This window comes from Diadema setosum, chromosome 12, assembly GCF_964275005.1.
Source record: "Diadema setosum chromosome 12, eeDiaSeto1, whole genome shotgun sequence".
Lineage (NCBI taxonomy): Eukaryota > Metazoa > Echinodermata > Echinoidea > Diadematoida > Diadematidae > Diadema > Diadema setosum.
The window spans coordinates 24,977,957-25,002,842 of NC_092696.1; the positions used below are offsets into that span (position 1 = coordinate 24,977,957).

The following is a 24,886-nucleotide window of genomic DNA, read 5'->3' on the forward strand; positions in this document are numbered from 1 at the left end:
TACCATGAAGCAAACTTAAATCAGATTAATGAAACTTATCGTGCTAATTGCAGCAAGTGCATGGCATGGAAAGCACAGCTGAAGAACATCAAGCACTATATTGGTTTATTCGGTCACAGACCCTGTGGCTAAGCACAAATATTCTTAGTGGGCCTCATATTAATGGATGTGACAGGTCAAGTGAATTCTAGCACTTTTTCTTCTTCTTGTCTGGAAAAAAAAAAAAATCAGAAGACATTAATATTGTAAAAAACAAACAAACAGACAAATCAAGTATTGGTCAATGCTGCTATTCTCTGTCAAAATAAATTCCTATCATTCTTTAGTCAATACTGCTAGAGCTCACATGTTTCTGGAGGCCTGCCGAATGTTGCCAACACTGAAGGATCTTGCCAAGCTGCTCCCTCTGTTGTTGTTGCTGTTGTTGACATTTCCTTTCATGGAAAATGGACCAGTCGAGAAGAGAGGGCGCCCTCTGTTGGCTGGAGGAACATTCTCCTTCGTTGTCTGGGATAGAGGACTGTTGAAGTATGAAGTAGAAGTGAAACCAGACAGTCATGACTGTGAACTTCAAACTCTCAGCCTCAAGCTAAGTGACAAACGGATCTTCATATACCAATGAATAGTAAATATTTCAATTCACAAAAAAAGAACAAAAAACACATCAAAAGTAAAAAGAAAACCATCAATAATGATAATGATGTTAAAGGGGCTATTTGCATATTAAGTGCACAGTTTCGACTCTCATGGCGCTTAACCCTATTCTAACTGGGCTATTTGAGACCAAGTTTTTACTGGGGGGGGGGGGGGGGGGAGGTCAATTTGACCCCCCCCCCCCCCCCCCCCCCCCCTTCAGATCTCGGCCGCCGATCACAAAATTTTGCCTGAACATAGAGCCGGATGTCAACTACAAGATTACATGGTCATACAATAGAAAAATTTTGATTTCATATTTTTTAAGAAATTAATTATCCAAATGAATGCATGAAATCATATTTTCACCTATAACTCCATCAGAAAGACTGAAGGATTATTAAATTTTTGTGTCAGAGTTCCTCAAGACACATCAAACAATTTTCTAGTAAAAAAATAGCGCAATCAAAATCATTTTCTTTTGTTTTTTATTGTTTTGTTAATTTCTTATGTATTTTATTGTTTTTTCGATCTTTTGTTTTCTATTGTTTTTTTGCCAAAATTTGTTGGAGGCACTTTTTCAAGCTTATCTACACTAGAATTGATTTATTTCAATGGTTAAAAGTTGAAATAATCTAATTTATATCAATTAAACAAAAAAACACAGTTTGCATTGGATTTGCACACGAAATCATGAATTCGAGCGTTTTTCGGGTTGACATGCATATGCAAAACATTGCATAACTCCAGAACGGTGTACCCGGATGTCGCAAATTTGGTCTCAAAATATGCGGGAGACTCGAATGAAAAAAGTCACGACACGACGCGGCAAAATCTTTGCGCGTTGCGGAATCATGGCGCAAAACGTCGAGGGGGGGGGGGGGGTCAATTTGACCCCCCCCCCCCCCCCCCCCCCCCCCCCCCCCCCCCAGTTAGAATAGGGTTAAAGCCTTATCAGGCTGGGCATTTTGGGCTGAATCTGGGGGATGGGGTGTGATTCCACCCTAATGTACCTCAAGTAGTATATATTCCACAAAAGCCTAAGCTCCATTTTGAATATCAAATATACTGACTTAAAGGAATCGTATAGTATTGGTTGAGACCTAATTTCAGGTTTCTAACATTTTTTTTGGTGAGTTAATGAGAAACCTCTTATGAAACATGAAAGAACATGTAATTCTATGAGGAATTCAATGTTTATTTGATGAAAATTGGTTTTGAAATGGCTGAGATATCCAAAAAACAGAGCGATTCTAAAAAAGTGTGGGACCCACACTTTATTACGATCGCTTTGTTTTACTTTGTTTTTGGATGTTTCAATCATTCCAAACCCGATTTTCATCAAATAAACTTTGAATTGCTCTTAAAATGGTATGCTCTGTACTATATCATAAGTGTTTTCTTGGTATCTCACAAAAAGTCAACAGCCCAATTCTCATCTCCACCAATACTGTACCATCCCTTTAAGTTTTAACCACTAAAAATAGCAAAATAATCCAAAGCAATAGTTCTACATTATTCAATGACAGCATTGATGTTATTTTGCAAAGATGAAAAAGTTTTTCGCTCTCTTGAAAATTCATTATTTGTTAGATTTGAGGTCTTGTCACTTCAGGAATGATATATGCACTCACTGAAAAGTGGCCTCTTGCATTTCAATATAATGAATGAGCGTGTACAGCATGACAGAACTCACCGTGCCTCCCCATAGTTCCCCCTTCTCTTCCCGGCTGCTGCTTTCGTCATGGACATGTAGGCAGGGACTGGTTTGCTTGGACCCCCTGTGGGGATAGAACAGAGAAAACAAGAATCAAAGATCACAGATCATATATTTTTAGAGTAAGAGGGATACAGGCGTTTGTTAAGTGTCTATAAGAAGACTTAAAATGGAACACTGGCTCATGAGCTGAAACTGTTTACCTTCTATTGCAATGTACATTAAAGCATCAGTATGAAGAGTTAAATAAATAACAATATGAGAACTCCCAGTGGAAACTGCAGTTGTGAAAATATGTCACAATGTCCATTCTATAAAAAAAAAAAAAAAAAAAAAATCACTTCATGTGGGCTATGAACAATTTTGTCCTATCTCTAAAAATCTGTCCCTGTATTTTACCTTACCTCATTGAAGACATATTCTGACAATACATATTTGTCAGACCATTAGATAAGAATTCTAAGATATGGGAGTGGAAAGTTTGCAATATACCAAGGGATGAATTTGACAAATTTACACAACATACAGTTTGATCCCAACCCCCTATGGAAAACAAAATTTCAGCATTAATGTACCTCTAAATTTAGAATGCAACCCTTCAACACACAGAGGTCAGAAGGCCTCTTTACCGATATCTACATTGGTCTGTATAGGAAAGTGCCAATCCATACCTGAGGAGTTGTCTGCCATAGATGGCAGGCCATATTTCCTGAGGGTGTCTGCGTGCTGCATCTTGACATTCGATGTCGTCGGTCTGGACTCCACGTTGAGGTGGCCCTGGGACCGGCTGCGCTGATGATAGAGAGAGGGCCTGGACCTGGCACTAAACGTGTCCCTGCGACTGGGCCTGTGAGGTGAATGGGACCATGGATAGAATGACATCAGTGTGGGTTGTCAGACACAACTCACAGATATCATGAAATTTCAAGAGTCTTATGACAAACTTAACAAAATGCCAAAGGCAAACCATTGAACATATCAAGCCATTCCCCCCCCCCCCTCCAGAAAAGCGGATAAATACATAATGAAGAGATTTATCATCTGCTCAAATATGAGATGAAATTGATTGCTTGTTTGCCTACATCATGCTTAAGTAATATTGCTAGCCATCTTTATTACAGACTGCATAAAATGGCACGATGCAATACTTAATGTATTGTGATGATCATGCAGGCCGCAAGATGATGAGATCATATTCATACTGAGATAGTTTATCATCACTGGGGCAACAAGATTTTGTATCTACAAAATGTCAAATGTTCAGGAGAGCACAAAAACATGGCAGCCAATTCGTGTTAAAGCACCATATTAAATGGGATAACCTTTCCTTTGACATGCTGTGGTGGCTTCATTTTTGGGGTAAGACACCTAGGATTTGGACAGGACATTACTTATGTGATTATCTGACCATCAATCAAAAAAAGTCATTTTCATCAAAATTTGAGTTACAAGGTCTTATGACAACAGCAATTTACACATTGCATATTTTCATCATTCTACAAAGCATCTTATCACACAAACACCATAACTCATAAACTCTCCATGTGCCACAAAGTTACAAGGCAGAGTGGTAGTGCAGACAACAACAAAAAAAAAATAAAAAAATAAAAGTAGGCAAATTTAAATTTGCTGCTATTGTGATACAGGGTTATGCATGAATCAAATGCATTAAGTCTTGAGGAGCAATGTCCCTTCATGAAAGCATTAATTGGACTAACTTTCTCTGCTGGTTATCCTGCCTGAAGTTCTCCTCTGGCACTCCCTTGCAGATGGTGAAGGACTGGTTGAGAGCTGGGGCCTTCTTGACAGGTGAGGGCGCACTTCGGATGACTGGCGAGTTGACCGAAATGTTTGCAAATGGAACTCTTGTGGGCTGGCTAACTACAGGCGAACTTGCTACCTGGGCATAGGTCAATTTGCATGCTGTGTTGAAGAGAACAGAGATACAAGAAATAGAATTTATTTTTTGTTTTTTATTTTTTTTTATATGATGAAGAACAGAGTTTTGCTCCAAAGTTAAAAATCTTCTCATTGGACTTGTGAATTACATTCTACTCCAGAATGTTTTCAGTCAGAATAAAGCAAAGCAACAGGATTTCTTATAATCATTCACTAAGATTCTTCCTCACCAATTACAAGTCTCACAAAACTCACTGCAGTCTCGATCATCTACTACTTAACCCTATTCTAACTGGGGGGGGTCAAATTGACCCCCCCCCTCGACGTTTCGCGCCACGATTTCGCAGCGCGCAAAGATTTTGCCGCGCCGTTTCATGACTTTTTTCATTGAAGTCTCCCGCATATTTTGAGACCAAATTCGCGACGTCCGGGTGCACTGTTTTGAAGTTACGTAATGTTTTGCGTATGCATGTCAACCAAAAAACAGCTCAAATTCATGATATCGTGTGCAAATCCAATGCAAATTGTGTTTTTTGGTTAAACTGATATAAATTAGATTATTTCAACTTTTAACCATCAAAATTAATCAATTCTAGTGTAGATAAGCCTGAAAAAGTGCCTACAACAAATTTTGGCCAAAAAACAATAGAAAACAAAAGGTCGAAAAAACAATAAAATACATAAGAAATTAACAAAACAATAAAAAACAAAAGAAATTGATTTCGATTGTTCTATTTTTTTACATGCAAATTGTTTGATGTGTCTTGAGGAATTCAGACACAAAAATTTAGCAATCCTCCAGTCTTTTTGATGGAGTTATAGGTGAAAATATGATTTCATGCACAAATTTGCATAATTAATTTATTAAAAATAGAAAGGCAATAATTTTCTATTGTATGACCATGTAATCTTGTAGTTGACATCCAGCTCTATCTTCAGGCAAAATTTTGCGGTGATCGCGCGATTGGCGGCCGAGATCTGAAGGGGGGGTCAAATTGACCCCCCCTCAGTAAAAACTTGGTCTCAAATAGCCCAGTTAGAATAGGGTTAAGTTGTCATCTGAAAATATAATACAAACTTGTTTTAAAAACATTTGATATTTAATTACAATATCTATATTGGACATACCAAATTTCTGTCAACCTGCCAATTCTGTATGTCTAATCTGATTTGATGAGGATTTTGATTAAACAGCAACTGAATTCGATTGGAGGCAACCTTGAAAATCTTCAATCCACTGTCAAGCAAAGCCAATTCTATTCAACTCGCCTATCTGCAGTCAACCTTGCTTACCCTGTTGAGGACGGATTGATTTTGCTACAAGATGCATTTCCCATAGACACCTTCCCGAGTATACTTGGGACTCGTCCTCAACGGGTTAAGTCCATCTCGCATTTAAGTCGAATAATCACCTAAGTTGAAGGTCTTTTCAAGTCCTCTTCTCTAAAGTTATATTCTATTGATTTTAATCCCTCATAAGTCAAAATTTCTCAAAGTCGAAATAACATAGTATGTATTTAGTCAACCTTGCGCCCGAGTCAAATCTAAACTCCTCAAAATAAGTTCTGCAATTTAAGTTTGATATATCACATTTCTCTTATACCCGCATTATCTTCATTTAATATGACATCATAAGCAAGCCTGATTAATTATCTTTAAAATGACACTTCACTTTCTATGATTGGGTCTTCTTGGAATGTGCAAAACAGCTGAGTACAGGGACAGATCAAAAGTGAAAAGTTGCAACAATTCTGCTATTGATAATGTACAGTTTTAATGAAAAAAGGCCACTGGAATCAGCAATGCTGAAATGACAGCACTTTCCCTCAAAAAAATTCTCATTTCCTAGACATTAGATGACTGTTTGGTCAATCTTTATGTTTAATTTTAATCTGCATATACTACTGCAGTTTTTAATTCATGGATGAAGCATGGAATATAATGATATTCTCACAATGCATTTTTTTTTTTTCAAGCACATTCCTTCCATGAAACGACAAAGCAACTGGGAATTATACTGTTTGACATAACATGTTTGCTCTATTTTGCAACATTTCACATTTGACCTTTCCTCATTCTCAGTCATACTGTGCATTCCATGAACACCCAATCATAGCAAGTGAGGTGTCATTTTAAAGATAATTAATCAGGCTTTCTTATGATGTCATATTCAATGAAGATAATGCGGGTATATGAGAAATATGATATACCAAATTTCAATTGCAGAACTTATTTTGAGGAGTTCAGATTTGACTCAGGCGCGAGGTTGACTAAATACATACTATGTTATTTTTGCAGCATCCTCCTACACGCAGCTAAATGATGCCTTTATCCCTGTAAATGTGAATGTGCCACTGTATTAACTCAACTACCCACCTGTTACAGGACTGACTGCAGGCTTTGAAGATGGCCGACTGTTCTCATCATCAAATGAGATCTCTCTTGCCACAGGGGTAGTCTCTGTCACCTTACTCTGCCCCTCAGAAATAGCAGGCTTGCTCATATTCTCTTCCACCCCTCCAGCTGACACTCCAGGCACTTGGACTGAACCAGCTAGTGAGGAGGGTGATGCAGCCGATGCATTATCAGACTGTTCCACTTGGGAGGAGGTGGTTTCGCTGAGTGGGGTGGCTTGAAGGGGTGCAATGCCATCCACTTGAAATTCTTGCTGACTATCACTTGCCAACTGGGGGCTAGCAGGGCTGTCCACATCACTCTCCACTGAAGATGGAAGAACCCTGCCACTGGGGTCTGTAGATAAGGTGGACTGTTCCACTACAGCATCAGGACTTGGAATGCCTTCTGTTCTTTGGAGGGGCATTACTGATGGTCGGTTTCCAGGTAGTGTGGTAACATCTTGACTCACTAGTCTTTGTTCAACACTGGAATCATCCCTAGACAATTTGGGAACAGATTGAGCAGGCACTGCTGGACTTGTGGGAACCCTTTGAGGGGTAGCAACCCTTTGTGGGGTAGCAACTCTTTGAGGGGTGTGGTTCTGCTTCATGTTTGGTGTAGGAATCCTCTGGGGTTGACCTGTTGTTGTGATAGGAATGGGAAATTCACATGGCTGGAAATCATACCAAATCAATAATGTTGAAATTCATAATAAGCTAAAATATTAAAAAAAAATATCAATATTGCCATGAAAGTAAGAAACAGTTTAAATCTATGCAAGACCTGACATAAAATGAATGCATCATGGTCAGGTGCTGGTAATAAATTGGCTTGGCATGTTATGAAAGAAAGATTGATTGTGGGTGTGCAATGATCCAGAACACAGATTATGAAATGAAGTAGTTTGAAGAATCACAATGAAGACTGATCAATCTTTACAAAATATGACTTGGTAACCTTTGACCTTGGAATCAAAAATAGGGCAGTATGTTACTTTAAAAATCCTGCATAGATTTCAAGCCATACGTAACATTTTATATGCAAAGTGATGGCCTTTTCAAAGTATACTTTCACTGATGTGAGACTGCTGCAGAACTACATTCTCCAAAATGTACAGTATAAGAATCTAGAAAGTGCCCTTGCAAGAATTCAAAATGGGTTCAAATTTGGTGGACAGGATAAGTGTACGGCAATAATTTGGCACCAGAAAATAACTGAAAAGACATCCCACACACACAGTTGAAAAGCATCAATATTCCATGCATGGGAACTTACAAGGCAACTCAGTCAACCATACCACCATGACCCATAACACCGTCTGCCAATCCATCCCATGCGAGAAATATCATTCAGTTATCTTGTCAGCAAACTTCTGACTTGTTTAACAAAATGATATTGCGATGAGAATTAATTTTCTTGGGTTGGCAAACTCCTTCATTTCATTAAAAATTCTTCCACAATTATGATGTGCAGAGCTTAATTAAGAATGTAGTTCGAACTGACACAGTAGAACCATGAGATAATTCTGCATCTACATCTATCATAGAATCATCCTTGTAGCATTTCAGCACCCCCTCTTTACTCTTTCTGTCTGTCTCTGTCTCTCTCTGCTTTCTGTCAGGCTGCGTCTGAGATAGCGACAACTTACCACAACTAGGCTGGTTCTCAAAACCTGGAATTCGGAGGGCACCCCCGGTGGCTGTTGGAGTAATCCCAACCATGGTCTGGCAAGCAGTGGCATAGGAGAGACGTCTAGATGGTATTGATTGGTAAGGGGTGGTCCCTATTTTTAAGACAAAAGAAAGAAAAATGGCTTAATTTATGCATGTCTCACACCTACACCTAAAATGGACCTTTGTTTATCGGGTCACATCGCACAGTCCTACCAAAGGATAAATTCCTCTACAAAATACTTGTTCCCCATACCCCCCTCTCACTCCTAATAGAGGATAGACATGTTTTTTTGTCATATATTGAAGGATTATCTATTTTAGCATAGGTTGGAACAAAACATATGCAATTTTTGAACACCAACAAGTAGTATTCCTTTCAAGTCCTTGAAGCAAATTTAGATGCGCAAAGTACTTTGTGCTTTACTTGGATACCAAACATGAAGAATACTGAGTTGTCCCTGTATTTATCCAATTTCTTGTAGTTGTAGTTTTCAAGCATTTATCCCGAAGAGATGTAATTCTCATAAGTGAGACCTGTACACAAGCAAGCCTATTCACCTTAGTGTCAATCACAGAAACACAGTAAAGTACAGGAAGGGTATAAAACACTTGGCAATAAGTGTACAGTGACAAAGCTTTGAAGGGGAAAGTAGCTCAACTCAAAGATGCAGTAAACAAAAGTGAGAAAATTCAGACAACAAATAACAAGATGATACAATGTTTCTGTAGCAGAGTTACTGGTTATGAACACAAATAACTTTACAAACCATTGTTTTGTTTTTGTTGCTGTTGTGGACTGGGTGTCTTTGCCACTCGTCTTTGACCTGAAAGAAACAGACAGAAAAACATGTGAATTGACACATATGATTAGAACATGAATACCATACAGACAAATATGATTAGAACATACAAGTTTTATACAGAAATATATGAATATGATACATGAATAGAATATAAACATTTCTCCAAATATGGTGTACATTTTCATGTAAGAGTCAAGTTATTTTGTGGTTTTGCTTCAATGATAAGGGGAGTCAGGCCACACTTCCTGATCATCAATGAAAAATTAATCAACCTTGAGTAATGGTTGTGAATCAGATGCTTTAATTGAATAATCTACCATCCATATATCTCCCTGTGAATCATTCCATTTATCAATTTAAGAATAAACTTATTTTTAGCATGTATTGTACAATATGACTAGGAATAGGAGGCTAATCAGCCCTCTCACTTTTCATCCATCTATCCATCTGCCTGCCTATTTGTCCATTATATTCCTACCAAACCAAAGAGAAAAATGTGATGCCCATCCTTACCACTCGGAGTAATCTGGACACAGCTAAGAATGGGAAGGTTCAGGAGTCGATTGAAGTCCTCCGCCTCAGCCTCCTCCAGGGCCAGGCTACCCTCGGTCTGGCTCTGGTCTGCCCACATGACCTCTCGTTCGTTGGCAACCTGTTTCTGGATGCCCTCAAACTCATTGGTGAGGTCAGAGGTCGCGATGCCCGATCCCTTGATCAGGAAGTACTGGCTGCGGACCACTGAGAGCAACCGCAAAATCAACCTGTGTTGCAAAAAAGAGGCCATACAAACAAACAAATAAAAAAAGGCCACATGCATAAACGAAAAAGCACCAAGTAAGTTAAGTCAGTGAAAACATCACACTTTTAGCAGAGGAATTTCTCTGAACCACACTTTTAAAATACTAGTAGCAGGTTACAAATACTTTGTATAGTGCACAATCATGTACTCACTGTCAGAGCTAACAGGTTTGACATCTTGAATAGTTGAAGTTGAACAGTTTTGACCTCTTGTACATGTATATCTACTGGAAGGTTCTCAGCACATCATCCAACAAGGCAACATCAGAGCATCTCGGTTGTGTCACTGATTGTGACAAAACAGACTAACTCCACCCATTTTGTACTCACCAGAATACTATGGTTAGTATTCATTTGCTTCATAACCCCAGCTTCCGATGCTTTGTTTGCTAATTGGCACAGATAGCTGGAAACTACTTGTCAATGAATAGAAAACCTGTCAATGAATAGAGAGTACTTAATCCCCCTAAACCTATTTTGTCACCATGCATGCCATTCCTGCTGGATTGAGGCACATTAATTGCTTGCATGCTAATCTCACAACTAGGTCATATTTGAATGAATTCCTGAGTGCTGATGAAAACGCTTGGTTAGCAAGTTACAAATTTAAGTGCCTGGACACATAATGGGTGAAAGATTTTATTCTCTTAGTTGTAGAGGACTCACGTAGAGACTACATTGCTGACATTGATTCTGAGTAGTGTTGTGAAGAAAATATGGTTCTTTAAAAAGAAAATACTGGTGCTAGATTTGGGGATATTGTAAGCACAAAGTATTATGGGATTTTGCTTTATCCCTACATTCAGCTGCTCACAGGACACTAGATCTTCAGTGTCACAACTTTCTTCATTATCAGTCAGTTTTGGCTCCATATATTTCACTGCTCTCTTGTATTTCACTCTGTCATTCCCTGTGGCATCACTAAAAGAAATAAATTGAAATACATGAAGACAAGATAGGAAATCTTACTTTTCAGATGATTTGATGTGGTTCTCTTGGTGCCTGGCAAACTTCCTGAGGTGCTTGGCCTGACGGCGGCCATCTTTGATTTCAATCTCCAGGTGCCTCATACGCAGTGTATCCTGAATCACCTGGGATGATAGAAGGAAACAAAAAAAAAAAAAAAACTTAATCCTTTGTATCATTTCAGAAGCACATTTCACACTGATAGGCAATACAGCAAATTAGATGCCTAGATACAGGGTAACTGCTACAGGATGAGTATGAAGTAGGAGCAAAAATGTACAACCAAAGTCTACAAGTATATACCATCTTTTTGAATGCAGTAATGGTTCACAACTTGGCACAATGCCAGCAGCAACTCGGCAGTGGGCCAAATTATGGAGTGCATGGTGATATATAGTGAGGTACCCCCACTCTGGGGTGAATGTCTGATTCATCGGTTTTCACTTACTTTGGGTCACAGAGAATACATCACCTTATTGTATTGGTGGAGATTCATATTTATTTTAGTTTATCAACCTTGTAACTTTGTATAAAAGTTTAGCCATGTGAAATCCTCAAAATGCCACTCTAAGTATTATCAATGCAATTCACAACAAAAGAAGCATGTAAGCAGTAACAGGGAGGGTTGCATTTGCAATCTTAGCACAGTACAGTCAAACAGCATTTTGCTTTGTATACTGGGCATAGAACAGACATATGCTGTCCTCTTATCATAGATAGATTATACCTCACAAGAATTACTTTTATATATTGCTATTTGCTCCCTTTCAGTCTCAGATTACGGCAGGTAGAAGGAATGAAACACATGACCAGATTGGCAGATTGATGGGTGAACCACTTGAATTAAACAATATCGCATCACTGCACAGCAGGGGAATGAACATTGGAAGTACAGTGTTCAATACTGACATGAAGGAAAACGAAATTTTCAACCACAAAAGATTGCGGGGCTTCCTACATTCGACACTTTTAGGAATATGTACCTGCATGTTGCATGTATCTCAATAGACACAACTAAAATTTCCAAAATCAAGGAGGCTTTATCACTTCTTTGTCAAGATGTAGAAAGATACATATCATTTTTTAGGAACACTTGGCAGCTCTGGGAAGTCTGAGACTGATACTCACCTCTGGTAGAGCGCCCTCGGGGCTCGCTTTCTGAGCATTCTCCACCAGTCTGTCGAGCGTTCCCTGGTTCTCTCTCATCCGCTGCTCCACGCCCACTTTTCGGCTCCTGACCCGGTTCTGGCGAGCCGTAGACGCAGCCACCACCCTCTCCATCTTGGATGTGGTCTGATTGTCAAACACAAGAGGATGAATGCAAAAAACACACATCACTTTATTTGTCTATTATAGTGGGTTGCTAGCCTACAAAGAGACTGATGTATAGTGAAATAAGATAAACACCTGCCCGTTGACATACAATGGCATGTTTGATGAAAATATAATGTAATCCAGTCAACCTTGCCAAAAACGAATCTATTTGAACTGAAGAAATAGCTTCAGCTTGGAGAAAATTCGATCTATAAGGGATTAAAATCAAAAGAATATAAAGAGAAGAGGACTTAAAAAGACCTTTGACGTAGGCAATTATTTCACTTATGCAAAGTCGACTTAAGCAAGGTTGACTGTGCAAGGAAATATTGGATTATGTGATATCACTCTAATGCAAATCCTCCATTAAAAGGGGAGAACACCATGTTCAAAAGTTTGTTCACCTTTTCACCCAGGGCTGTGTCACCATGGATCAGTCTTAGTCTCTCCACCAGGATGTTCTTGCGCAATATCTTGGCAGTCAGGTCGCGGTCAAACGACTCGAGTTCAAGCAGCTCTTTGCGGATGCTAGAGCGTTGCTGGAAGACCCTATTCAGCTCAAGGCGGAGACTGGAGAATGGGGAATGATTGGTGGGTGAGATTTAGTGGAAATTCTGGTCCCTTTTATGATTATAAACTTGCCACACCGACAGATTTCTTGCAATGCTAGCAATTGTTCATTGAAGGAAACAGTGGATTTTGTACAATGTTGCATTGCTTCAGACAAATCAATTGCCTTTAGAGACTAAATTGAAAAGTACAGTGACACAAAAAGGGCTAATGATCCAGGCAAAGAAAGAGACACTTTTATAGGTATACTAGTACACCCAAAACATGCTCACCACACACAAATATGAAAAAGCAGCAGGGATCAAAGGGAAGCACTGCAGGGCTAATGCATGCACTCATGTTTGTTTGTCTGTTTGTTTATCTTTTACTTTTTTAGCAAAGACAAAACTGAAGGGGGAGGGGCACACAAATTTAACAATACACAAAGAAGTTTGTTTGAAATGCTCTGTATGGGTGAAGTTCTGGCCCAAAACAGGAGTTTTTGAAAATGAGCCGTAGTCTACCTTTCTATGTGTTGGTTCCAGGGAAGCACTGAAAAGAAATTTATGTTTCCAGAAACTGACTCCTATCAATTTGGAGGGGAAACAGAAGAATCAAACTTAACAGCTGAATATAAGTCCCACACTATATGTGGATATATGCAATTTCTGTGTTATTTCATGTTATCAAAGCACAAAAGTTACTCAAACATACTGACTTAGCAATCTACTTGTTTGATTAAAAACGGCAATAACTGAACTGTTGAACTCATCAAATCGCCAATTCTTGAAAGAATATGCATTCCCATAGGAAAATGTTAGTGATAGTATGTAGTGACCTTATGCAATGATTCTGTAATGAGATATTTGCAGGATGTGTGGTACTATAAATTCTCAGGTAACTATTGATTTGTTGGGTCTTCCACTCACTTGACAACAAACTCAGGTTCTGGAGCCTGTGCTGTGGGCTGCTGCATGGTTGCCATGGGAACTGCCACCTGCTTCTGAAGTTTACCTTTCAGCTCAGTGACCTACATTGTGTGACATACATTATAGTTGGAGAAAGGCTCCATACCTACATTTCTACATACCTACATTTTCAGCAGTGAACAGTGAATTTTATCAAAGATGTTAAAAAGCATGATACAGGGTTGCAGACACTCACATATCAAAATCAGAGGTATATCAGAGAGACATCAGAGAGATTATAGAAAGGTTTTCACATCTCAATGTGCAAAATTAATTCCTAAGTCAGGAAGGCTTTGCTATCCTTTTGTCTGGATGTGGAAAGACATATTGTATAACTTTTTTAGGAAGACTCCTGTCGAATCAAAAAGACTTGGCAGCTCGGATGATATCTAACTTCTGTCCTTTAGCATTTCTCAGGGACAACTCTCTATTCACTGTATACATGTATTTGATAAAATAAAAGGCAAGGAATTTCCACTTTGATATCAAAACTCAAAACATCGGACTTCTAGTGATTCTCTTCATATTGCATACTCCTTTTAGTCAGCATGTAGGATTATTAAATGTAATATAATATAACATATGTCATACAACATGTAATATATGATATATAATATATTATATATAATATATGATAAATAATATATAATATATAATATATAATATATAATATACAATGATAAGTGATCAGCTCCATCAATGTGAAATACATCAAAAATGTTACAGCAATTCTTATCGTATCGTGAAGTATGGAAAATTTGACTGATTCTGATGAGTAATTTTGCTGCATTTTGGGAGGAAATGGCAAACAGAGGAAATCACTGCAACTGACCTCTGCCCTGAGTTCAGCAATGATCTGGGTGTATCTGCTGATGTGCATGTCAATGTTGACCACATTCTTCTGCAGCGTTGACTTGATCTCCTTGGCACGGTCAGCGTACCGCAGTGTGTTGTATGTGTCCTCGTAGGATAGACTAGATGGGCTGTGGTGCCAAAATGAAAATAGAAGGGTTATAGGGCGATGAGTTTACGGCATACAAACAGTTACGGCATACAAACGATTGCAATATGCTACTTTTAACACGTAAATGAAAACAATAAAAAAATTGAACAATCAAGCAAAACATGTCTACTATTATGTGTTTTGCAGTTCGCATCATTCCCTGCTGTAATGTCAGCAACCACACTGAAGCAATAACTTATTTTGAGATAGAGTAATCAGTAAGGGAAAGAGGGCAAGATGCATAGCGAGACACAGACTCATTAAGCCTTTGAATCTAAAATCAATGACCTTTGTTATTCTATTTACAGGGTTAACATCTGACACATTCTGTTCATGCATACAAACAGTAGGTTAAATCATGAGTACACAATCAGACATAGTATGGCACATCTTACAACCAATGAAAGGCAAGTAGGGCCAAATACATTTGATGGACAAATGTAATTTTGATACCGCTTGCTCAACAGTGAGTTTTAATTGCTCTGGCAAGCAAGTGGATTTGTAGCACCCTTGCATTGCAAAAATAGCATATTGTTCCTTTTTGTGTGGGGAGAGGAGTACTTGTGTAAATTTGCACTGTGTATATTAAACAGTAAGTAAAATCAGCTAAAGAAAACACCATAAAGGAACAAGATACAGAAGGCAGACTATAGCAAAGAATATGAAGGGTGGATATGAGATGAGAAACATTCAAAAATATTACCTGACAGCAGCTATCATGACTGTCTTACAGTTGCCACCGAGGGAGTCCTTCAGAAGGCGGGTAAGTTTGCTGTTCCTATAAGGTATGTGTTTGCCTTTGTTCTGACAGAAGAAACATAAACCAGTGAAATATACTGTATTTAATACTGACACTCAGAACTGTTACAACTCTCAGCACAGCCTGACAATTTCCAATGACTGAAACATTTAGCTTAAAACAATGATGAAATATCTGGAGGTACAGTTGGATCTTATCTCACATACTATGTATAACAATATGATTGGTTGGGGGGGGGGGTATAGGGAAAGCAGAGAAAAAAGAAAGAAAAATCTATATAAAAAAGGGTTCATTATATCCAGCTCTGGTGGCCCATCCCACCCCATTAAGTACTAGTGTCGCTGTATACACCCACTCACGCCACTTCAAACAGATTACAGTGTGCCTACATCTTTCCTAATCCGCTCTCTTCCACAACTCTTTCTTCTTTTTTTCATCTAAGAGGATTATACCAGTCATCACAGGAATTAGCCAGATTTCGACAACAGTAGCCAGTTTTTGTTTCAGACTAGAATAGAAGGAATGTGCCCTTTTCTGTGAAGACAGGTAATATCATGCATGAGTAGTTCAGCAGCCTTTGTGAGGTGTAGGGTGACGCATTCAGAGGCTTAAGTTTTCTACTCTGGGTTGTATTTACCCCAGTACTACACGTACCGGTAACTGAAAAAAGCGAGCTTTTTGACATCACTGGTCTCCAATGACAATAAGAAACCAGAAGTAAACAGATTTTGCTGTGTAGTTTAGTCACCAAATAATTCAGGCATCTGGCTTGGTTTTTTTCACTTCAGATTAGAAAAAAAGGAGCTTTTACAGGACAAGTTTACCTTCATTGACATGTGGATTGCATGAATGCAGCAATATTTGTAGAACACACCAGTGAGAGTTTATTGTGATGTCACATGTGTACAATGATATAAAGAAAACAAAAAAATCAACATATTTTCACTTTCTTGCATATAATAAAAGAACATTTGACTTGCCTCTTTCAGCAGGCAGGGGGAATATTACTCTTAACATATGTCAGTGACAAGTCAAGAATATATGTACTTAAAAAAAAAAAAAAAAAAATTGTAAAATTCTCTTCATATTTTCCTTATATTGTTCTACGCACGAGGCATCATACACTGTAGTAGTCTTCTCACCCGGCAGTCCTGTGTAGATACCTTAAATAACTTTTGAACAGATTGTCCCGATTTTCCCCAAACTTTCACTGATGGGTTCTACTAATATTACTGCATTCACTCAATCCATGTCATGTATATGAAGGTGGACTTGTCCTTTAGATCCACTAGTCTTCATAAACAATGCAAAACAAGAAAAAGTAAACAGATATTTCAAGCTCAGTAGTACTCCCCTCCCCTCATCCCCACCCCACCCCCCCCCCCCAAAAAAAAAAAAAAAAAAATTACAAATTAAAAAAAAATAAAAAATCTGGAGTATACCTGGCATGACTTCACATAATATGATTTTCGCAGGCTTGGGGCTACAGCCCGACATTTATCAATACTGCCATGCGTACTTGCTAATTAAGTCTATTAGAGCTTATAACTTTCTCCTCAATAGTGGGCATTTGTTATGGTATTAAAATATCACTGTTTTCACAAGAAGTGAACATGAAATGGCATTGCACTTTAAATTTACTGTAGGAACAGTATTTTTGTCTGTGACTATACTGAAATTGGTGGCCCTAATTCAGTGTTTTTATCAGTAAGTACTCCATTTGGTGTCATATACCATGGTATTTCCTACATAAACATCCATTAGCATCACATTCTGTAAAGGTGGAAAAGCAATCTATACCCAAAATATCACAGCAACATGACTGTATTTTGAACTTGAAACTCCCCCATGATGACCTTCTTTGCTGTCATTCAAATTATCATGGTTTATTTCTGTGAGTAAAAAATTATTGAATCAATCTCGCTCAAATGTCAACTTCAATGCATTCAATTGCATGTATGAACTCACCAAAGAGGAATGCTCTCTTTTCACAAAATAAAGTCCTTCAAAATAAAGAATGAGGTTCAAATCGAAAAAAAAAAAAAAATACAAAAGGGGAAAAAACCCACCAACAAGTAAGTTAGTACACCCAGAACATTTAGAGGGACGGCATAATTTTGGTTGAGATTGGGACTTCAGGTTTCCAACTTTTTTGTGAGATAATGAGAAACCACAATGAAATATTAAGAGCATATATTGTACGTGGTAATCAAAGTTTATTTTACAAAAATCGGTTTTGAAATGGCTGAGATACCCAAAACAAAGTAAAAGGTCCTGATAAAAGGTGGGTAACATTCTATTAGGACCTCTGTGTTTCTGAACATCTCAGCCATTTCAAAACTAATTTTCATCAAATGATTTTTAAATTCCTCTTAGAATTGTATGCTCATTCACATTTCATAAGAGGCTTCTCATTATCTCACAAAGATAGGTTGGAAACCTGAAGCCCCAATCTCAACCTCTATGCCATCCCTTTACTATAAAATGCTGCCAGCTGGCGAATATGGGCTTGAGAAGATGACAGATTAGATGAAAGGTCCCATATTGGTTACCAAAGTAGCTCAGAGGATGAACACATTCTACCCTAACCCTGTCCTAAACTTGCTTTCAAACCAAAACAAATGCTGCCAGCTCACAGTTTTCATCTACTCGTGTCTGGCAGACACAGTGTGTGAGGAGCATGTTATGAATTACGTACCTTATTGTCTGCGAGAGCATTGATGCAATTCCCAAGGGCCAGCAAGGAGCGGTTGATGTTGGCTCCCTCCCTGAACCGTGCCCCGCGGTTGGTGGTGACAGTGGCCCGCTCAGAACCCGCCAGGTCAATAAGCGACATTTTGGCCACTCGCACATTGGTGCTGATGTCAGCTGTGCGATCCCTTTGTCTAACAAATACCTGGATTGTTATGGAAGAATCAGGAAAAAATATTTACTACATCAGATCTTGTTGATCATTTAAATCAGAATGAGAAATGACTACATGATTACCCTGATAAAATGATCATGAGAACAACAATAAGTATTGTGATAACAGTTATAACAATCACAACAGTAACATTGATATTAGCAGTAGTACAAACAACGACAATAGTAATAATGATGACAGTAATGCCTCTTCTTTCTTGGAAGCATTCCATTTCAGGCTAAATCCAACCATACAGACAGTATATAATCATATCCGACTGCTTCACACACAGCTCTGGGTGAGATAGAAAAGTATGGCAGCTACATCGCCTACGTAAAATCCAAGAGGACTGGAGAAAATCCACTGACTACTAAACATGAACTTTGATTAACAAAATATTGATCATTATATTCCACATTGTTTTGTCATAAGTACGCGCACACGTCTAAAGTAAACTACGCAGCAATAAGCCCTACTGAAACGGTTTCAGATGTGGAATAAAATGGGAATTTCTAGGACCCTAGATGTGGAATATAAAGCAAATAATCAACTTTTAGTTTCAGGCGATGAGAGTATATGAGACAAACTATCACTTCCTCGGCGATCTGAATGTGTATGCTATCTTTCCTCAGCTGCGCTTCGGAAAGATAGCTACATCCAGATCGCCTCGGAAGTGATAGTTTGTCCCATCACCTTCACCAACATTGATTATTTGCTTACTATCACTATTAAATCCATCCAGGGTGGAATGCTTGTAATTTGACTAGATTTGCCAATTTTCTGATTTGTGCAATGTTGACTGTGCTACAAAAATAGTTCAAGGTGTGGCATGCAAACCTGGAAGACTGCATGAGATCGTGAAGACTGGGCGTTAGCATCAGTTGGATGTTGGGTGCGGTTGGTATTCCCATACTCCAGCATGCTAAATAGCTCCTTGGCACTTTTGGGCTGTGTCATCACGCATCAGCAATAATTGAGCGGAAGGGCAGAGGGAAAAAGGGAAAGAGAGGGACACCACATAAGAAATCAGAAACTGGGTGTAAAAAATAAACCTATGTGTATACTAATATCTTACATACAGCAGCTTGTCAAATTTGCTTTGGTCCAAAGTTTATCTTGGTACAACAATGTTAACAACCAGTGATTTTCTTTGAAATAGAGCAAGGTTGCATGCTTGTGCAGGTCTGGCCAGTTAAGAAGAACTGAGAAAAATCTGTGATAGTCCAGTTTTGTCCAGCAGAGACAGGACAGAAATAAGAGTGCATTATTAGCATATCACCTACTTTTTATGGCGTATATCCAAGAAAAGTCGTCTTTTTTAATCGGGACTCACATAAGTGGGAATACTGTGTTAGCCTGCGTGTTAAATACTTACATACAATACCATGGCAACATTTCCAAAGGTACCGGTATGCTATGTTAACCTATCAAATGGGATGAGACACTTTTCATCATCTGTTCATTTTAAAAAACATTATATTATAAAAGTTAAGAGTCTCTCTATTATTATTATTAATCCCTTAGAAATATTGACTGACCTTGTGAAGAGACAGACCACTGACCACCACACCACGCTGAGGGTCTTCCCTGATGGCCAGGGGTCCTGTGGGTACCAGCAGGTCCTTTACTGTCTCATTGTAGATCTGGGAGGTAAAAGTGGATTGATGCAACACAGTTAATTTATGGGACAAGATAGCAGTGCTTTGCAGTGTAAACTGTCGCTGGATCTTGATTCTAGCACCCAAAATGATACCTGATCTTGGTGGATTTAGTAACTACAGTAAAATCAAACAAAAAAGAGTAGTGGATGTTTCATCAAAATTGGACCTACCCATAATTCAAATTACCATATGGTAATGGAAAGAAAAATGTTGTGGAGATTTACGAAACAATCAATGACATTATCACCTCTCTCAATTTGCATTTTGTGTATGCCTGGTATGTGTGATGGGAACATGTAAAACTCTAGATAAAAATTACATGGCTTCCTTATCTTCTGTCCAACTCACCTGAAGTGGCACCAGAAAAATTAGTTGCACCTCCCCCCCCCCCCTCCCCCTTTACAGAATTTCTGGATCCGCCCCTGTTGCTTTACGGTTAGATCCATGTGTACCGTATGTGGCGTGCACTCCCACATTAGACTGAACTTATGTACACCATACCAAAATGAAATTGAACATGGCACAGAATAACTTTCAGTCTTCTAGAAACATGAAGCGGGACAAAATTATCATCAAAACAAGGTAGTCGACTAATGTAAGAGACTGTGATCATTAATGTGTCTGTTATACCTGCACATGTACTTTGAAATTGATGTGGGGGTGATAAAGCTTGACACGTACCCTTGTGCTCGAAGCAATGGCTTGGGGTGTTCTTTTTCAAAAAAACATTATCACTTATGGCATGGTATCATGTACATCCATAACATTGCTACATCATTTATATTCATGACCATCAGAGTGATGCAGTAATATATTATCCATCTCATACAAGTGAATGTGCAGGATTTGGAAGATATGCACCTCCGGTACTCAAAGACGATGGTTATGAAATCAACTTTAGGACTATACTTACAATTGCACTAACTAAATCATGATTTGATGATCATTATTCAGATTCCAGCTATTATGTACAGGTACAGCAACAGTTTAATAAGCCTGGAAATTGCATGCCCTCAAAAGAGGTTTCTATTTACTTAAGAAAGACACTGTGTCAGATTTTCAAACAAACCTCAAGGTATGAGACAGCGACATCACACAGTTTGTCCGCCTGCTGGCTAGCTATCTTGTGATAGAGCTCCATGACGGTTAGGAACATTACCCCAGGCTGGTCTGGGCCACCGAGCATGGTAAAAGTTTTTCCTGCTCCCGTTGCTCCGTAGGCAAATACTGTTGGTATCAGAAACAAACAGTGGATGTACAAGATGAGACCACTGCAGTTCTGTCATTTTTATTTATTTTATTAGGTCTTCTTTAAAAGCAGGGTAGTCCCATTCAGTGCCACAAAGGCCTGCTTTACAAGGGAGCCCTGCGTTGATATACATTACATTGCATGTGCACACAATAAAAAAAAAAAAAACAAGAACAAAACAAGCATAGATATGATACAGCTAAAGAACAATCGGTTCGAAAGAACATAAAACACATAAGAAAGAACATAAAACGGGCAGAGAAATTAGATATCTGAATAATTCATAGCTAGTGTAAAGGATTTATATCAAATGAGAGACTGATGTTGGCGTACACGATTCTTAAAGTATGGTGAACGAGACATCAAAATCAAGAAAATCATATTAAAAAAGGTGTCAAAGCAGAGGGAAATGTCTCCTAAAACAGATAATTAATGTGACTTATTAAATGATATTCGCGCCACTGAGAAATCGCGAGTTAAAACTGACTGATTTGCTTCACAGATATTAGCTCCGGAACAGCTGTCTTTTTCGAGCCCTAAAATATGACGTCACGAAATGAACAAAACCCTTTACGAGTGCAGCGGGACATCGAGGCCACCATTCATAAAGCACGAATTTCTTGGTGGGCGGATGCAGTATCTGGCCTGTCTTTAGTCGCCTCTGCTTTCTCAGCTGAGACATTAAAACGTCCAAATTTCCCTTATAGTGTACGGAAAGACTTTGAGTTTGACATCGAGAGTGAATTGAGTGATGACAGTGACAGTGGCAAAGTCGGAGCGGAAGAAGAAGCGATTGAGAGGCGACGGCTATGGATGGCCGCCGAGAAGACAACTCGTTTGGGACATACATGGAAACGGGCACACTGCCTCTCCATACGTATGCCCCAAACGAACCACGTCCGCAACGGCCCTCCATAGACGGAGCCCACTGTGTGGATGGAGTGGTAGCACAGCACACATTTCATGACGTCATAATTTTGGTCAACAAAATTTCGCCGTCAGATCGGGTTCTGGTGGTCTAAAAAGAGTCTTAAAACACCATCTCTCTATCGTTCTGGAGACGTTTTTACCTTCTGAAAGTTAATTATTCATATTCCTAGAGACTTAAGCTTTCCAGGAATGTATAAATCACCTTGTTTATGAATATCGTCCTTTTTTTCTCGTTCACCATACTTTAAATGTTTGCAATGAGGAGGCTGTTTGAATAAAAATGGGTAACTCATTAAACGATTTGCTTGCAGCATATGTGAAGGAGCATTTCTTATATTCAGTTCTAGGTTTGGGTAAATGACAGACCTATGACAAGAAATCACAGACCTGAGTACGTAACAAGGGGCATTATGGTGGTTCAATGATTTTCAACAGGGGTGGCTGCAGGTAATTTAGGGGGCTGAGGGTTGATATAGGCCTACTAATGATAATAACTTGCAGGGTAACTCCCTGTTCCTGTATGAAATGTTTCAAATAAAAGTTACCCCAAATGCTTACCAGAACAATTGTAGCCACTGAGGATGCTGTCCACAATGGATTTTGTTGTGTGTTCATACACATATTCCTGGGAGCACCCTTCATGGAAGACGTGGTCAAATGCAAATTGTATGTCACGACTTTTGCGCTGCATCACGTTCCTTCGCCTCATCCTCCTGCCGCGGAAGTAGGACGGTGACTCTTCCACCTTGGGGTCAAAGGTGAGGATCTTATCGTCTACTGGACAGACCACGACGCGGGAATTCTCCGCCTCTCGCTCCCGGGCATTCTGGGGGCGGATGCGGACAACGACTCGGATGTTGCTGTTGACGGTGCCAGAATTCTTCTGAGTCCTCATCTGTTGGGCTCTGCCTCCCTTGTTGGGACGTCTGGGTGGCATGGTGAGGGATATCTTGAATCCAACCTTTGATGCATGGAGCGATAAACAATTTGCATAAGATTTCATTTTAAATAGTCTAAGTGGTAAAAGGTACCGGTAACTGTGAACGTTAAAGAAACTGATCATCTTAAATCAAGTTTTATCTTACTAAAATTCACATGTACCGTACGAGAACTAGAGTCCTAACATGTTATTTATGTCTGAGGCAACATTTAAGCATATTAGAATCTAGACAGAAAGATCCGTCTGTCCAGAGGAGTCTTTTATTTTTTTGACGTTATCGCTCTCCTCCGTAGAAGGAGGGGATCCGTGAAGCTAGAAGCAGTCTCCGCGGAACATTTCCCCAACGACCAGATACGTACAGACCGATCTTTCGGTCAAATTAGAATCCTAACCCGTTGAGGACGAGTCCCGAGTCTACTCGAGCAAGTGCTTATGGGAAATGCATGTTGGTAGCAAAATTAGCCCATCCTTAATGGGTTAATGACAGCAGGTAAAAGTGTATTCACTTTGAAAGAGATTGAGCTTGATTAGTGCATTCAGAAAGAGCCTTGGCCCTTGTGTTGGAGGGTGTGAGATACCGCACTGCCACACTTTACACTGGACTCGTGACTTGAGAACGGTGTTCAGTTATACGCGTGATTGACACAGCGGTGTGGTGGAGCCAATGTAATTTCCACAGCATAGCATCTTTCATCCTTCCTTCCCATTTGCATTTTCCCTTTTTTCTTCAACCTTTATATTCTAAAAAGGACTTAAATTCCTACGTACTGTCCCTCAACTAGCAACTAGGGTCTAGATTCTAGAGCTTATCTAATTCAATCACCAATTTAACCATTGAAAACAACCCTAGCTAACCCTAACTCTTGTTCTCTTGCTTGAGCAGATTGAGCTAGCTTGCTAACGGAAGAGGTGCACACACGCATTCATTGCCACTGTGCTGTGGCTGGTGGTGTGACTGTATGTAGCCTGTATAGGGCCGATTTCACGATTTTGCCCTTTTCTTCACTCATTAGACATTACTCAGCTCATGTCACATGGTCACCATGGTCACGCCCTTTACAGTTGTTTAGTTTTGTTACATTTAATTTATTGTGGAATTGCCCGTTTGTATTCAGTCTTAATAATAGAAGGCAGCCTAATCAGCTAATAGAACAGTTCTGCAACACACTATTGTGATCTACACATATATTAAACGTTATCATTAGACTTTTGCACACCAATCTCCACATCACCACTTGTCTTCATGGTCTTGCATGCTGCGAGACTCGTTTCGGTCCACCGTGCACCGCACGTAGCGTAGCACATCATGCATGGGCGTTGTAAAGTATCGCTGTAAGGCATATGTTGTAAGTCACAGACGTGCAGACTCTACGTACGACTCAATGCGAATTGCGATTTTGCTTCCATTACTTACCTATTTGCAAGCTACCACTGTCTACACTATTCGTACATCAGCGGAGCATTAATCCTGCGATCCTATGACAAATTAAGATTTTGCTATAATGCGAAATGAACGGCAAACATTCTGAGAGACTTACCCAATCCTGTAATCATTTAAATGCCCGCAACGTGCATGTGTAGTCAATCGTGTAAACATCAACACCGTAATTCGAAAGATCGCTGTCAGTGAATTGCGTATTGTGATTGGCTAGATCATTTTACTCACGCAACGCTGATTGGTTGATTGTCAACGTCTGGTCCGCGGACAATGATGGCACACA

At 39.2% G+C, this 24,886-nt stretch overlaps 1 protein-coding gene across 1 annotated transcript in view; it reads right to left on the reverse strand.

Annotated features, from left to right (window-relative positions):
- The window catches only part of LOC140235563 (kinesin-like protein KIF18A), a 28,508-nt gene extending 3,755 nt beyond the window's left edge, over nucleotides 1–24,753 (reverse strand). Inside the window, exons 1-20 of the mRNA XM_072315569.1 lie at nucleotides 24,704–24,753; nucleotides 22,784–23,186; nucleotides 21,116–21,273; nucleotides 19,924–20,028; nucleotides 19,223–19,333; nucleotides 18,179–18,376; nucleotides 15,424–15,524; nucleotides 14,550–14,700; nucleotides 13,679–13,779; nucleotides 12,605–12,770; nucleotides 12,015–12,179; nucleotides 10,890–11,011; nucleotides 9,636–9,883; nucleotides 9,087–9,143; nucleotides 8,295–8,429; nucleotides 6,626–7,285; nucleotides 4,069–4,273; nucleotides 3,022–3,197; nucleotides 2,330–2,414; nucleotides 347–520 (exon numbers count right to left, since the gene is read on the reverse strand). Coding sequence (XP_072171670.1) covers nucleotides 347–520; nucleotides 2,330–2,414; nucleotides 3,022–3,197; nucleotides 4,069–4,273; nucleotides 6,626–7,285; nucleotides 8,295–8,429; nucleotides 9,087–9,143; nucleotides 9,636–9,883; nucleotides 10,890–11,011; nucleotides 12,015–12,179; nucleotides 12,605–12,770; nucleotides 13,679–13,779; nucleotides 14,550–14,700; nucleotides 15,424–15,524; nucleotides 18,179–18,376; nucleotides 19,223–19,333; nucleotides 19,924–20,028; nucleotides 21,116–21,273; nucleotides 22,784–23,162 — 3,497 coding nt within the window. The 5' untranslated portion in view covers nucleotides 23,163–23,186; nucleotides 24,704–24,753. The remainder of the gene's footprint in view (nucleotides 1–346; nucleotides 521–2,329; nucleotides 2,415–3,021; nucleotides 3,198–4,068; nucleotides 4,274–6,625; nucleotides 7,286–8,294; nucleotides 8,430–9,086; nucleotides 9,144–9,635; nucleotides 9,884–10,889; nucleotides 11,012–12,014; nucleotides 12,180–12,604; nucleotides 12,771–13,678; nucleotides 13,780–14,549; nucleotides 14,701–15,423; nucleotides 15,525–18,178; nucleotides 18,377–19,222; nucleotides 19,334–19,923; nucleotides 20,029–21,115; nucleotides 21,274–22,783; nucleotides 23,187–24,703) is intronic.
- Nucleotides 24,754–24,886: the final 133 nt, after the last annotated feature.